The following is a 16,997-nucleotide window of genomic DNA, read 5'->3' as shown; positions in this document are numbered from 1 at the left end:
AGGCCACCTTGAAGGTAAATCTTCAAAGACCACCAGCCTTTGAGGAACTAAGGCTACCTTGATGGACAGTGGAAGGAATCACATGTGAAATTCCTTGCATAAAAATTTATTGACTTTAAAAAATAAATAATTTTGCCTAATGCCATGATAAAAAAACTTTTTTTTAACAGTGTAAAGAGTAGAACACAGTCAGATCTTGAAAACATGCAAAGTGAAAGAAGCCAGTCACAAAGGACCACATATTGTGCAATTCCATTTATATGAAATGTCCAGAAAAGGAAAATCCATAGAGACAGAAAGCAGATTAGTGATTATCAGAGGCAGAGAAAAATGGAAGAAGGGGGCTAGGAGGAATAGGTATGATGGCTAAGGGATATAAGGTTTCTTTTTGAGATGATGAAAATGTTCTAAAACCGATTGTGCTGATGGACACACAACTCTGCAAAAATACCAAAAACCACTGAATTGTACATGTTAAGTAAGGGAACTGTATGGCATGTGAATCGTATCTCAATAAAGCTGTCCCAAAACACCCAAACAAACAAGCCGAGCCTTCAGATTCCCACTTACTCCAAGGTTACCAAGGCAACTGTCTCTACCCGTCCCCACCCCCCGAACAGCAAGTGTCTGAGTGGCACTGTGCACAGGCACTGTGCGGCGGCCAGTGCCTGGTTCCCACGCAGCTTTCCTGCCACTAAAGTGCCAGTCTAGGGCTTCGGCTCAATCACAGCAGTGAGGTGTGGCTGCAAAATACAGAAACGGACAACGGTGTGAACAGTTTAGAGGGCTTATTTTTGGAGCACAGTTTCTGATGTTCAGAGAAGAGCAACCAAACCAGGAAAAATTAACTCCTGAGAGAAAAAAAGACCTACTGAGGGTGGATTAACAGCCATACAACGCCAACAACTAACACCCAACCTCTTCTCATGCAAACATGCATTAAGGAAAGCCATATGGGAATGTTTATAGAGTACCAGCCACAATGACTATTTCTTAAAACTCACCATGCGCTAATTTACAGCATAAAGTCAATGTGTTGCTAATTATTTCACTGCCCTGCCTTCCCAGTCCCACTGCAAGGGAGAGCAGTTAAACGGGCATTTCCCACAGATACACAGGGCCAGCTCTGTCACCCTCCCCTAACACCTACTAAAAAATGGGCAGGGGCCCACTGCTCTACTTTAAAATAACACTAATAATCTAGGTCCTCCATGAGGCAATCTCCTTATGAAATTAAAGTGGGGTTTATAAAAATGTAATTTATGACACAATCCTAATCCCTCTTTGGTTTAGAAACTAAACACTAATTCAACATTGTACCCCCTTCCTTCCTGGTAAGCCCATTTTTCCCCCACAAGAGGAGCAGAGTCTGAAAAGTAGAGAGACAGCCCGCAGGCCTGATTCATCCTCGTTGCCTCAGCCAGCATCTTGCTAGAGTTTTGTCAAGTGACTCAGCTCTCCTGTCCTCACCCTTCTGACTTAACCCACATGGGAGTCTAACCAAAATTTAGAAAATAAGGCACAGGCAGGGGAGATTATGCTAAAGCCCCCCCCCTTTCATTTGGGGGGAAGGTAATACTGTTAGTCTGTGGTTATGAGACACCAAACAGGCAGGTCACGTGACCTCTCCCGGAAGGAATCTTTCAAGCAACATAAGGCACCCTGTGACACTAACATATGCGCCATCAGCTTAAGGACAGTGTTTTTGGAGGGCCAGGAGCAGTGGAAGGGAACCGAAGCAGAGGATCAGGAAGAGAGATCAGGACCCACAAAGAAGTCTGGGATGGGGGCAGGGGAGGTGCTACAACCCAACAGGAAGGAGAAGTTAAAGAAGTGAAGGGAGGCCAGGCACAGTAGCATCATAAAGAGGACACGGAAGAAGCTATCGAGAGGGGACTCACAGTGTTTGAGGTTAGAGGACAGGAGATGACTTTAGAAGGCATGCATCTGGACCAGGTAACATGACCAGCCCTTACCTTTAGTTCACAATTGGTATCCACAGTCTCCTGTGAGGTGTGGAGACCAGACCGTTCCAGCTGCCACCTACCGTCACTCCCTCATGGCAGAGCAGCAGGTGGAAAACAGAGGTTACAGGTTGGCCCAAGGTCAAATGGTAACTGCCTCCTCCAGCTCAGTCCAGAAAGGGAACAAGATTTCTCTCCCAAAGTAGAAACTGTGGGATTGCCACTTTTATTATCCAGGAAGGATGAAATGGGCTTTCCAAGCACTTCACCAATATCATGAATATCCAGCTTTCTTCCCACTAGCTTTAAGTGGGCAGAATCCCTTATAGATCATACCTGTTACCATGTGTGTTTCTATGAACGATTCAAGGGTTTCTACCTAAGCATCTATGCCATGCTGTGAATCAAAAATGAAATAGCATTTCCAAAGATAAAACACTTTGGACTCTTGTGAATTTTATGATGTAAAAAAAAAAAAAATCACATTTGTATCAGAGCCATCCCTGATATATATGTCTCAGAGGAGGCCCCTCCATCTTCCCTTCCTCTGGTTTTGCCGGAGCACTACCGGCCAAGTCCAAATCCCGATGGGCCCCCTTCAGAATGGACCACTGAGATTACTCAGCACCTGGGAGGTGTGAGAAAAGAAAGTGTGACTGGAGAATAGTACAAAGATGAAAGACAAAGGACACAAGTCAAAACTATCCAAACAACAGAGAGGGCCATGTGCTATGATGGATTCCAGATGACAAAAAAGCCATGTGGGGGTCTTAAAAATCCGTACCTCAAAATTTTTCCAGATGGCTCTGAAGCAGGCAACCAACGTTATTGGACTCAGATGGTCTAAAGGCAGGATCGGGCAAGCTGTTTCCGTGAAGGGCCACAAAGTAAAGTGTTCAGGCTAAATCAGGTCTCGGTCACATATTCCTCTGTGTGCATGTTTTGCAACACTTTAAAAATGCAGGAGTCGGCAGGGCACAGTGGCATTCGCCTGTAGTCCCAGCCACTAGGGAGGCTGAGGTGGGAGGATCACTTCAGCCCAGGAATTCAAGGGCAGCCTGGGCAACATATCAAGACATGTCTCAAAAAAAAGAAAAAACAAGAAACAAACAAAAAAAAACCACACAACCAAAAAAAGTCATTCTTAGCTGGAGGATCATGCGAAAAGTGAAAACAGGCCAGATGAGCAGGATTTGGGCCTAAGAGCATTAGTTTGCTGACTCTTGGTCTAAGGTCTTTGCCAGTTCTAAATTAGCAACTTATTAAATATTGAAAAAATAACAGCTAATAACCTATATACCTAGAATCCCTGCTTTTTAAGGAATACATGGAAGTAACATTGGCAACTAATGCAAATCCCACACTAAAGAACGCGAGTATTTAAGAATATTGGTCTGTCCATTTAAGTCTCAAATCACTAATCTATGCTCCTACTTCAGGAACCTAGAAAAAGAGAAAAACACAAAGCAAGCAGAAGGGATAACAGCAGAAATCAACGAAATTGAAAACAGGAAAACTATAATGAAAAAAATCCAGTGAAGCAAAAAGCTATTTCTTTGAAATGATCGATAAAACTGACAAACTCTAGCAAGACTGACAGAAGACACAGATTGCCAATACTAAGAACAACAGGGGGTATCACTACAGACCCTGCAGGCACCAAAGATAATAAGGGAATACTACAAACAACTCTACACACACAAATTTGACAACACAAGAATGAAATGGGCCGATAACCTGAACACCTCTACAAGTATTAAGGAAATTGAACTTGTAATTTAAAAACTCCAAAAAAAAAAAAAAAAAGATTTTGAGGCCCAGATGGATTCACTGGAGAATTCTACCAAATATTTAAAGAAGATGGCCAGACGCGGTGGCACACACCAGTAGCTCCAGCTACTTGGGAGGCTAAGGCAGGAGGATTGCTTGGGCCCAGGAGTTTGAGGTTAGTGAGCTATGATAGCACCACTGCACTCCTGCCTGGGCGACAAAGCAAGACTCTTTCATTCATTAATAAATAAGAATTAACACCAATTCTACATAATCTCTTCCAGAAAACAGAAGAAGAAGGAAGGCCTCCCAATTTTATAAAGCCAGTATTATCCTAACACCAAAACCAGACAAAGGCAGTCCAAAAAAAGAAACCTGCAGGCCAAGATCCCTTATGAATATACACACAAAAATCCTTAACAAAATCCTTAGCAAATAGGATTCAGCAATATAGAAAAATAATTACATACCGTAACCAAGTGGGATTTATTCCAGGTATGCAAAGCTGGTTCAATATTCAAAAAAAAAAATTCATTGGGCCTTCCCCCTTTATTCCCTTAAAAAAAAAAATCACGATATATGAATTGATGCAGGGAAAGTATCTGACAAAATGTGACACTGACAGAAGATAAACACACACAGATAAATAGGAATAGAGCGGAAACCTGATAAAGGATAGCTACAAAAAACCTACAGCTAGCATAATACACAGTGGTAAAAGACTGTGCTTTTCCCCTAAGATCAGGAACAAGGCAAGGATGTCTATTCTCGCCTCTGCTATTGCACATGGTAATGAAAGTGCAGCCAGCTCAGTAAGGCACAGAGAGGTTAACAACTTGCCTAAAGTCACAAAGCCAGTAAGTGGAGCCAGGATTGAAACCCAAGCAGCTGGGTTCCAAGATCCAGTGCTTTTAATCATGACACTGTGTTGCCTTCCTTAGCTATATGTGCAACAAAATAAGCCATTGGTCTCATACATCAAAGTGGTTATCTACTTGTGATAGGATTACAGAGTTTAATTTGTATTTCCCTACCCCTGAACGTGGTCTAAAATAAGCAGATAACTTTTCAATTTATGTAAAAAGACACATGCATAAACCACTACACTTGAACAATTTCTGCAGCCTCTCCAAGTAAAGCCAGATTCTTTATTCAAAGAAAAAAGTTACAGAAACTCCACTAACAATTTAACATTCACAAAATGTTTAAAAAAAAAAAAGTCCTATCATTTTCTTGCATCTCATATGAGTTGACAGTACATTCTTTCTTGGCTCTCCAATACCAGGCCACCTGCTCCAGACTAGACAAACCCCATGTAGGAACATCAAACACTTACTTTGACAGACTGGCTCATGACCCTTTCTCAAAACCCCAGAACCAACTGCACCACTTAGCTGCAGCATTATACAGGTTCAAAGATTCAATCTTAAACCATTTATAAAACCTATACCAATTACTGTTTCCCAAAGTGTGATCCAAAGCACCAGTCCTGAAAATACAGGTTGACTGTCCCTTATCCAAAAGGCTTGGGACCAAAAGTGTCTTGGATTTCAATTTTTTTCAGATTTTGGAATATTTGCATTATATCTTTTTATTTCACAGTAACGTTTTGGTTACATGAATTGCCATTTGCATTATACTTACCAGTGAGCATCCCTAATCTGAAAATCCAAAATGTTCCAATGAGCATTTCCTCCGAGTGTCACATCAGTGCTCAAAAAGTTTCAGATTTTGGAGCACTTCAGATTTCAGATTAGGGATGCTCAACCTACACTCTAAGAATAAAGCGTTCTTAGTTGACCCAAATTTGAGAAATATTTTATATTCCCCTCTAAGACCAACAGAAAAATCTGGAATGCCCATTGGCACAGCAGTCTTGTTTGACCACTATGATCCAGTCCTTTCAGAAAAGGGAATTCAGTATTAAATATAGCAATGTCCTAGAAATTGCTCAGGCTTCTCACTGGAGAAATTTCCATTCTATGGAAAAATGGAGTCATGCAATAAAAACATGTAATATCTTAAAAATCAAAGTGTCCTTTTAAAATTCTGCTTTAGGCCAGGCACAGTGGCTCACGTCTGTAATACCAGCACTTTGGGAGGCCGAGGTGGGAGGACTGCTTGAGGCCAGGAGTTCGAGACCAGCCTGAGCAAGAGCGAGACTCCGTCTCTACTAAAAATAGAAAAATTAGCTGGTGGCGCACACCTGTAGTCCCAGCTACTCAGGAGGCTGAGGCAGGAGTACTTGAGCCCAGGAATTTAAGATTGCAGTGAGTTATGACGCCACTGCACTCTAGCCTGGGCCACAGTCTGTCTCAAAAAAATAAATAAAATTCTGCATTAATAACTTAGAGAGGTTCTTTAAATAAAGTAGACCAACCTTTAAATCATAGGCCAACCCATTATTTTCTGCCTCTTCTCTTGCCAGCAGAACTTTCCTTATCTTTCAGTAAGTTCAATTCACACCTCTTCATAACTGAGCATCTTTATCCACTGGAACAATTTCAAAGTACTCGGCCCTAAGTTCTACAATTAGTGTTAAGTATTTTATGTACCATTTGACACTCTTCCAAACATTTTATTAGACATCCCACCCAACAACACAGTGTGTGGGATTTTGGTATCATTAGCACCTTCATGGAGAGGAAGAAATCAAGGTGCGTGTTAAACTACCCACACAGTTAAGTCAGTTCAGGAATCTAGAACATGCTACTGGCTCTTACCAGCTGCTTGAGTTTGGGGCTTAGCACATAAATGCACCTGATCACCAGTGTCACCACTAGCTAGCTCAGTGGCTCCTTCCGGAACACAGATGACAGTATCAATTTAATGAAATCCAGACCCACCACACCTTAGGGCTGCAGAGTTGTTTTTCCTGGGGTCTGGAAAAGTGCCTAGTTGTAAGGGTTTAAAAGAGCATTTGTGCACAGTTTACACACTTGGTTTGCAGATTCAATTGGGGAGGTTTCCCGCCTTTTCAAGAGAACTGAGCCTGCAATTAAACTACCATGAAATGGTGGTTGGAGCCGCAGTGCACACCAGCAGGCTTCGGTTACAACTGCAGTGAAATGGTGGATAAAAACACCTGGAATATGTAACAATTCCAAAAATGAAATTCAGTAACAACTTTATTGAAAATGTTTCTAAACACACACCAATAACTTTATAACTAATCCTTACTTGTGAAGGATGAATATAACCGTGGCAGTCACAATTCAAATTATAAAGCCCCTGATTCCAAATCTTCCAGGTATCAAGTCCAAAACCAAAAGCTCTAACTTTTCAAAGCTATTAGAGATCAGTGTTTCAGTCTTTAAGAAGGTAGCTAGGGCCAGCAACTGCCAATTCAAATACAGTAGATTTAATTGTATACTGAAGGAATGAGATCTCAAATTGGTAACTCCTCCACTGCAAAAACAAAAGCGACTTTCTCTCCTTTAAAAAAAAAAAAAAATCGCAAGACAAATTGACTATCCATTATTAAATTGGAAAACACTCCCTAATGTCTCATGCAGGGCTTCAGATTACTAGAAAAAGTACCTCTCCTGTGTTAGCTAAGGTGGAGGTCACTCTTAGTGCCTTTATTGTGGAGTCAATTTCTTAGACAGCTGGTATCCCTTCCAAAGTATTTAAAACATTAGAGAACTACCCAATGAGAACTAGATGAGGCTTCTTGAGATAAAGTACAAACTAATTTTCCCATATGCTACCTACATAGATTTAAGGAAATAGGTGTAACTTAGGAACTACACTCTAAAAAGAATCATTATGGCTTACACAATTTTTTAATGGCAAGCCCACAAAACTAATTTCCAGTAACGTGAGATTACTATTCAGCCTGGAGTCCTAAGAAGCATGATCCACCAATAAGACACTTTTGTGCAAGATACTTAATTGCACCTAAGTATCTTTTGCAGAGTTGGGGAAGTCGTTTTTTAAAAAGATCACAAAGCAAAAGAGCATGCCAAAGGAAGGCAGATTCCAACAGGTGACTTCCCCCAAGCAGTCCTTAAAATATTTCCAAACACAATTAACGTGTGAGAGAATACCTACGTAAAGCATATACAAAATCTTTCCCAAAGCTGTTAAAGTCCAGGTGTTTCCTGGCTAGTTGGAAGCACAAGGAATGTACTGAGACTCAGGTGTGTGTTGGGGGAGGCGGGAGAACCGGGTAGAAATGGATCTTGTCTGTGTTGATACGAAGTTGAGACTTTATCCACGGTGTAATAGGAACCCACAGAAGGACTTTCAAATGGGAAAAGGGACAGGGATCCTGAGTTCCTGATGATCTAGCCCTTCCCAAAAACAGAGACAAAGGGGGAGATTGTGGCCAAGAAACTAAAGCCAGGAAACAGGTGAACAGTGATTTGAGAGAGTTCAGCAGGTAGAAAAGACAGGACTCAATCACTGGGCTGACTGAGGGTTGGGGTGAGGTGGGTGTGCCAAAGGTTTTTTGTTTTTAATGAGCAAACTACAAGAGTGGTTCTCTTAATCAGCATCAGAATTACTGGGAGGAAGATGATTAAAACTGCAAATTCCAGAAACACACCACCCCCCATGACTATGATTCAGTCTGTCTAAAGTGGGGGCTCAAGCAAGCAAGCATTCCCCACTCCAAGTCATCAGCCCCCCAAGGCTTCATTGATAAAGCAGCAGTGCACGTGTGCCCCAGTAGTTGTTTATCACAACGGGGGATAAAGTGTAATGGGACAGGGGATAAGGATAATGCTGAAGGAGCTGGGGGAGAGCAGCATTTTCTCCTCTTGAACAACAAAACTAGATGCAATCAGAACCAGATTGTTTAGGTTTTATAAACAGTTATAGCTATTTTAAACACAAAAAGATATGCTTCCACCAGAAAGCAGCTCAACAAACACACAGGAAAGTGAGAGCTGGCTGGATGGGCCAACAGTTCAGGAAACGAGGGAAAATCACCTCTAGCTACAGGTTCGCTTGGGTAGGAAATGCTGGCTCCTAACAAGACCCTGAAGCAAACCTTGAAGAAAGGTATGGCTCATCCTCCCTAACGATCTGTGTGCATAAAAGAGACTTCCAAAAAAAGGACCAGGGAAATTTAGCTGCAAATTTGTCATCCAGATTACAGAAATGGCCTAGTTAGAATTTAAAACGGGGTTCCTCTATCCGGGCACTATAGACATTGTGGGCTGTCAATGCTGTCGAAGTGTGTTTAGCAGGATCCCTGCCCTCTACCTACTAGATGGTAATAGCACCTCTCCAGTTGTGACAACCAAAAATGTCTCCAGGAATTGCCAAATGTTCCCTACCCTAGCCAGGATGGGAGGAGGATCAAGCCTGTAGACAATCACTGCCTTAAACTAAGAGGCTTCAGAGTTGTGAAAGTAGCAAAGGCCTTGGAATGAAACAAGGCTTTGAATTTCAGCTATACCAGTTAAAAGGTAAAACCCTCAATTGGGCCTATTTATTCATCTTTAAAATGGGGATAACAAGACCTACCACAGGCTTGTTGTGAGGATTTTAGGCCAAAGCCTAGCCCTGGAGGCAATAAGTTGCAACTGTTAAATTTTCAAAGATTTCAAAGAGATGTTCTGAATAGGAACCAAGGACATGAATTTGCCTAGGGCACTGGCCTTGGGTGGAAAACTACTACACAAAAAAGGAACATACAGAACTTGCAGTCCCAGTTCTCTCTCCAGCCTGGGGTGGAGGGGAAGGGGTGTGTGTGGGTGTGTGTGTGGGGGGGTGTGTCTGTCTGTCCGTGGACTCCCAAGGGACCAATGGATACAATTTAGGGAATCTGTGAATTTGGGTAAATACATACATCTTTATTTTCACTAAGTGAAATGTAGCATTTCAATTATGCTTAGAGGCCAAAAACCACACATTATCAACTACACCTGGCCACCATCACAATAAAATCAGATTTTTTCATATCACATTACAGCTGAAATAACAATTTTGCTCAGCTCTACTCTAACATTATGAAAGTTAGCTTTGCTGCTAGACCTTGTTTAATGTGTTAATAAAGAAGCATACATTACTATACCACGCATTTGGGGTTTTTCAAAGTTGTATTTTAAATAATTGGGTAATCTTATCATTTAATATTCTTACTCTTAAGAGGTCCATAGGCTGGCCGGGCGTGGTGGCTCACGCCTGTAATCCTAGCACTCTGGGAGGCCGAGGAGGGTGGATCGCTCAAGGTCAGGAGTTCGAGAGCAGCTCTGGAGCAAGAGCGAGACCCCCATCTCTACTAAAAATAGAAAGAAATTATTTGGACAACTAAAAATCTATATAGAAAAAAGCCGGGCATGGTGGTGCATGTCTGTAGTCCCAGCTTCTTGGGAGGCTGAGCCAGTAGGATTGCTCGAGCCCAGGAGTTTGAGGTTGCTGTGAGCTAGGCTCCGGGCAACAGCGTGAGACTCTGTCTCAAAAAAAAAAAAAAAAAAAAAAAGAGGTCCATAGGATTCCCTGATGAGAGTCAAAGGCACAATAGGATCCCTACCCCAAACCCTTTCTGCTAAGCCCCTAATTCCTAAGCAGTCTTCTATTCTTAATGTATTAAACAAGATTTCTGTTACAAAATTGATTTGTGAATTTAAGCAACACCAAGTCACTTGGTTTCCCTACACAAGCCATATATCAATGGTCCAAAAGACAGACCCAACAGCATCAGCCACATTCCTGAACACAGGATGCATCCTCATAATTCTAAAAGGTAAAAGTGTGCCTCACTCCTTCAGAATGGATGTGAACGAGCATTTCACCTTTACTACAACGTAAATTTGGTCCATTTAATTAGTATTTATCAAACATCCACCATGTACAAGAGCTGTGTCCAGGATGCAGACCGTGGTGGTCTGCCTTCAGAGAAGTGCCCAGCCCAGAGGAAGAAATGGACATAGAAAGGGTTGCTAGACCGTTCCCAAGGGCTGACTGGCCAGCTAGAGACCGTCTGCTCCAACAGGACAGGGAGAAGCTGTGGCACCTCACCCACCTCTGGATACTCAGCACCCTGCCTGGCATACACAACTAGAAACAAACCACGTGTCCTCCACCAACCCAGAGATCCCTAAACTACATAAACATGAGTCAGGTTTATTCTTTTTGGCCTTAAGCTAAGTCATAAAATATTTTCTGGGCTCAAGAGTCCCCAGAGTCCAATACCTCACTTAGAAGATGACCAAAGATGACTTCGTTTTAAAACAAAAATAAAAATTTTCTGAGTTACCTCATCAGCCAGAACACTAAACAGGGCAGCCACCAGGAGCAACCTACAACTGCTCTTGGTCTGGTGGCTGGTAGGCTTGCATTGGTAACTAAGTTATAAGGAGTCCCAACAAAATAACTAAGTCGTTTAAGTTTAATTCCACTAAAATCACATCATGCAATTGGAACATTAGGATTACTGACAAATGGGGGGGAAGAACATGAATCTAGACTTCGCAGGCATTTGACTCACCCCTGAGTCACATCCAATACTCACATGCCAAGAGTAATGCCTTTCGACTCATTATCATCAATTAAGTGCTTTTAGAGACCTCACAAGTGGATTTTTCACCAAGTACCCGTTACTGAAAACTAAAAACTTATAAGATCCCAATCTAGCCAGATCCCTTTATTTTTTGAGTGTGGATAGGACAGCAAGAGTGGCAGGCTTTACCCCAAAAGAAGTGATGGGAGAGAATACAGTTAAGAATCAGAGTTCTTTTACAGAACACTTTTGTCAGGAATCAAGATCTGACATACATGCACACATATACACATCCCTTAGTATTTCTAGTTCACGTTGAAGAAGCTTTCTCTTCAAGAATGACAGAATTAAAATATTAACAGTTGTTTGATCTTTCCCTCTTAAGTACCTTCTATTCTGCTCTCCACACGTACACCCCTTTATCCTCGATCTTTTTACTTTCCCTTTGCACAACTAAATTATTTAGAGGCCACTTCCGCACCTTGCCAACTTAGAACCCGCCAGTTTCTTCTCCTCCCTGCCATATTGCCCATTAGTGAGTTCTCTCCCCATCTCTGGCCCGTGTCAGCCCAAAGTATTAAAACTGTCTCAATTTTTCTTCATACAATTAAGTGACGGTCTTTCCCCACTTTCACAAGCAAACGGAAGCAGCCCATTGCGTGAGCAAGCATTTCAGGAGGCAACAGCTGAATTTAGGTGAAGGAGGTTTAAGGGCTGAAGAAAGTGACAGAATCTTTGGGCCCCATGCTGAGATCACCCTCCTTTAAGCCTAGAACACATGTACGATAAACTCGATAAACATGTACTGAACACAGGTCAGTGTTCACATGACACACCAGGGACACTTTCCAGACTCACCTCTTACCAGCTGGGCAACGCTGATACACTCACCCACTGTTTCTCCTCAAGCCTCACTCTCTTCATCACTAAATTCAGTACGCTAGAACCTCCATTAGCCATTGAGCCTAAAGCTGTTAGCGTAATTACTCAACAAAACCTTAGCTATCCTATACTTCATCACCCAAGCATCCGCTTATCTCCAGATTCTCCCCAGCAGTCTCCCTTCCCTCCATCCTTACCTAAAAAACGCGGGAACTAAACATGCTTTCTTTTCTCCAGGTCACTTCTGACCACCCAAATACACTGGACATTTTTTAACAACCCTACAGTGTTTCACGGCTACTCCCTTAATATTAAAAAGCCCGAAGAGCTGTGCATTGTCCTTCCCTTTATCGACAGGGAAGACGAGACTCAAAAAGGTTGAGAGAGAAACCCAAGGTCACATGCGGAGCCAATCAGGAAAAGCAAGACTCAAACCCAGTTGTGGCTTCAAATCCTCAGTCCTTTTATTAAATCTTGTGCCTTCGGAGATCCTTTAAATTGAGGAAGAAAATGCAAAATGAGTATTCAGAGTTCGGAAAGAGAAAGCCAATGTTAGAAATGATAACAGAAAAGGCAGCTCCACCCAATTCGCGGAAACCAGTGATAAAGCAGGGTACGGGTGAGACACTCCAAGTGGGACGTACGGGAAGTGCAGATTCAAGTCTGCAGCAGTCACAGGTTCAAAAGCCTCTAGAAAAAGAACAGGCAATTCTATTCCCTACCACCATCCCCGCCCATGTTAGAGGCACCCAGAGAAAAGCCTACTAAGTATCCCTCCCCTTCAAAAATTCCTGCACCCAGTTCCGACTTCCCCAGCCCTCTCTGTTCTGGCCAGTTCTGTCTTCTGAGTCTCCCCTATTCGGGGTGTTATAATTCCCGCGCCCAGGCCGCATACCTCCCCACCCCCAATAATAATAATCGTTTCCTTTTCCCGTGCCCCCGGTCCTTTCCGGGGGATCCGTCTCCTACGCAGATGGCTAGGAATTCTGCAAGCGCTGCGCGGCCGCGGTCCTTCCCCAGCCCGAGGTCCCCACGAGGGGAAACCCCCGCCCCCAAGAGGGAAATTTACCCGCCTGCAAGAACAGGAAAAGGTGGCGCGGGCAGCCCCGCGTGGCGCACGCCCCCTACCCGGGCCCGCCGCGCGAGTCACGCCTCGCCCCACGCGGCCCCTGCACCCCCGCCCCGGGGGCCGGGGGGTCCGCCCGCAACGGGCAACCTGAAGGGGAACCCCCGGCGAGGGTGCGGAGGCTGCGAGCCCGCCTAGGGCGCGGGTGGGCGGTCCGGGCCCGGAAGGGCGGCGCGGCCGGCGGGCACCCGGAGTGGCCCCTCGGGGCCCCGAGCAGCGGCCAGGACCGAGCGCGCGATGCGGGAAGGAGAGCGGCCTCCGCCCGGCCGCCGGTGCACGCGGCTCCGCAGCGCGCTCGGCGCGGCAGCCCGGGGCGGCCCGCATTGTTCGGCCTGCGGCGCGCGCCCCGCCCGGTCTCAGCCCCAGCCCGCCGGGCAGCGAGGGCGACCGCGCAGGTGGCGGCCGGCGCCCTCACCTTTGGCGCCGAGCATGAAGTCGAGCGTGCTGTGCCGTGCTGCTGCCATAGTGAGGCGAGGCCCTGTGCCATGCCTGGGGGAGGCGACCGCGGGAGACTGGGGGGCCGCGCGGCGTGTCAGGCAGCGGCCGGCGGGGAGTGCGCTGCGCCGGGGGAGGCCAAGCCTAGGAGGTGGGAGGGGCCGCCGAGAGCGACCCGGGGCGCAGGGGCGGGGCCAGACCCGCCTCCGGGAGGGAGGAAGCAGGGACGCCTCCAGCCCCGAACTTGGAGCGCCGGGTGTGAGGCCTCGCTAATGGTGGAAACGTGGGCGCCGTGCTCCCCGGCGTGCGTCACCAATGGCCGCGCCCTGCGCCGAGGCTCGGGCGGACGCTCCCGCCATCCGTTAGGTCACCTTAGATTTAAACAGCGCAGCAGGACTTCCGGGGGGCCCACCCCATGCACTTCCCATATACCTCTCTCCAAGCCAAGGTCCCTCTTATTTCCTGGCCAAGTCAAGAAAATAAAATGCTGGGATCCACCCTGTATAGTCTGAAAGTACTGCCCGTCTTTTTCTTAATAATGCTACCTTTAAACCCACTCGGATTATTCTTGCCATTATTTTTAGCAAGGGTCTGCTTTGCATTTGAGGACTGAATAGAAAGCTCTTGGGCATTTAAGTTATGCACGTTTTCACGCAAAATTGGAACGGGGGAGAAGTGAGTAAGAGGATACCGTTGTTGTTAGTGTCGAATTGGGAAACTGCAGATTCCGGAGTTGCTCCTCTGGCAGGACTCCTCCATCGCGGTGCCTCTGTTCCTGGCAATGGACCTTTTCGCAGTGGGCTTATTGTTGACGCTGGGGTTGTGGCTAATGTTCAACAAGATGATGGCAAAGGAGAGATCCTAAATGTCTGTGGACTAAAATTCTCCTTTATTACACTGACAATATCCCTGGGCAAATGCTTCCAGCATCCTGTCAGGCTTTTGTGCCTCTCATGGCCACAGGAATTGCTGTGATGGCTAGACAAAATTTAAATCAATGAACCCGTGTGCCTCCGCAAAGGCACAGAGAACCTGGATATTAAACTCATCTCTCCCCCAAGGCAATGGCTGTTTTGCTGAGTCCTTCACCTTTGTACGAGAACTGGTCCTTATTTTCACAAGCGTTCAACAAGCGTCTGTTGAAGAACAGATGTTTCTCTAGTAAGAACTGGATCCCTTTTTAGCACCCACATTAATTTCGGCCTACCCACGGCCACTTGCTTGTTGCTCTGTGTGTCTTCCTTTCTTCTGTGGATCCAGGTTCTCATTCTCATCCTTCAGTCTGTGTCAGTCTGCCACTCCTCTTTCTTCCTGGGATATTCTCCAGTTCTTCCCATTCCTCTGGACTCAGGTCCCTGGGAATAGAGTTGTCCTGGTCCTGCACGTTGCAGGGGAAGTAGGGCTCCACAAGCCTGAGGTGTGCCTCTCCCTGCTCAGCACCACGGTGGGCCACACAGGCATTTAACCTGTACATAGGGCCTCATACTCAAAAGGCCCCTGCACTTGGTTTAATTCTCTGTTGTCGCCATCCTGAAACTCTTAAAAATTTTTAAATAAGGGGCCTTGTGTTTTTATGTTGCTCTGGGCTTGTAAATTATGTAGCTGGTCATGCTCAGCAGTTTGTGTCCAGCAGTGCAGGTGGCCCTTGGGCTCAGGCTGTTGCTTGGGCTTAGGCTTGAAACCCCATCCCCAGATGAAAAACCTCAAGATGCTTTGCCGTTAACTCATCAGATAGGCGTAACAAAAGTGGTGTTTAACAAAAGCGCTCCATGATGTTAGCAGAACATCAGAGATAAATGGGCCTCAACATGGAACCAACATTATTGGTGTAATGTTAGGACTTATTGCAAAGATGTTCCCAGTGCATGTCCTACTTACCATTAATGCAATCCTGGCAAGACTGTTAAAGGTAGGACATGGACAGGAATCAAAGGATCAAAGCCTCTTTAAACACCTCCAACCGGGCTGTACCTATTTGGATTCTGGAACATATTCTCCTTGCCTGAGTTTTATAATCTAGGCCCCTGGCTTCAAGGCCACTTGCTTATTAGCAGTCATGCCAAGCTGGGCATCAGCAACAGAGCATTTATAAACTAAAGGAAAGAGCCACACCGCCCTGCACAGTTAGCAACAGTAACTACCTACTGATCAAGAGCAGAAAAGAGCCCTCTGTTAAAAAGGAGGAGGTGGTGTTAATAACAGCGGAGGGAAAGCTGCGGTGCTGACTGGAAACATCCACAGGCCGTCAGAACCACCCTGAGGCCACCCATTATGCTACTGTCCCAAACTTTCCTTTGAGGGGACCTGATAGGGGCTGGCAGTCCTTAGCAGGTGCCCTGGCCATCAAAGCCAGTAGCCTTTTGTTTTACTGTTTTGCTTTTTGCTTTTTCAGCAGTTCACTTGGGACCCTTGGAGACATTTCGCCTCCCTGCCCCCTGTGTGCAGCTGTGATGAAATCACTTCCTCTCTTAAAAACTTGGCATTAACTATTAGGGTTAGAATGGCTGACAAAAATCTGGATCCCTCCCCCGCCATTTTTTCCGATGAATGTGGGACTCGCCCAGCTACTTAAACACTATTTAAAATTTTGATTAAAAAGACTGTTAAGTGAGAGGGGCTAGGGGTCTTTGACACGGCGAATCTCAATTTCAGTTGCACATTGTAATCACCTGGGGAGCTTTAAAACACACTGCGGAGGCCCAGGCCCACCCCCAGCAGCTGATGGAATTGGGCCAGGTGCAGCCTGTCATTGGGATTGTTAAAAAAGTAAATAAATAAAAACCCAGGAGATTCCAATGTAAAGACAAGCACACCACTGCCAAATCCAAAAGCAGTTTGTATCAATAGATACCACTCCATGTGACATCCACAAGGATGGTTCTACATAAATAAATAAACAAATTTTAAAAACCAGAAAACAACAAGTGTCAGTGAGGATGTGGAAAAATTGGAACCCTCATACATTGCCGGTGGGGATGTAAAATGGTGCAGCTGCTGTGGAAAACAGTTTGGCAGCTGCTCAAAAGGTTAAACAGAATTACTGTGTGATCCAGCAATTCCACTCTGGGGTAGATGCAAAAGAATTGAAAACAGGTGTTCATACAACAACATGAATATTTACAGCAGTATTATTCAATCATGCACAAGAGCCAAAAGGTGGAGACGACCCAAATGTCCATCAGTAGATGAATGGACAAACAAAATGTGGTCTAGCCATAAATGGAATATTATTCAGCCATAAAAAGGAATGAAGTCCTGACGCATGCTACAGCAGACATGAACCTCACAGTATGCCAAGCGAAAGAAGCCCGTCACAAAAGACCACCTATTGTATGATTCCATTTACATGAAATGTCCAGAATAGAGA

The 16,997-nt window shown here is 45.0% G+C and overlaps 1 protein-coding gene across 1 annotated transcript in view; it reads right to left on the bottom strand.

Annotated features, from left to right (window-relative positions):
* Positions 1 to 13,794, bottom strand: part of SMS (spermine synthase) — a 54,058-nt gene extending 40,264 nt beyond the window's left edge. The window contains exon 1 of the mRNA XM_012656343.1: positions 13,611 to 13,794. Within this exon, the coding sequence (XP_012511797.1) occupies positions 13,611 to 13,659 (49 nt within the window). The 5' untranslated portion in view covers positions 13,660 to 13,794. The remainder of the gene's footprint in view (positions 1 to 13,610) is intronic.
* Between the last annotated feature and the right edge of the window lie 3,203 nt (positions 13,795 to 16,997).

This window comes from Propithecus coquereli, unplaced genomic scaffold, assembly GCF_000956105.1.
Source record: "Propithecus coquereli isolate 6110/MARCELLA unplaced genomic scaffold, Pcoq_1.0 Scaffold50, whole genome shotgun sequence".
Taxonomy (NCBI): Eukaryota; Metazoa; Chordata; class Mammalia; order Primates; family Indriidae; genus Propithecus; species Propithecus coquereli.
The sequence above is the reverse complement of the archived record's forward strand: the minus strand, read 5'-3'. Positions and strand labels throughout refer to the sequence as shown.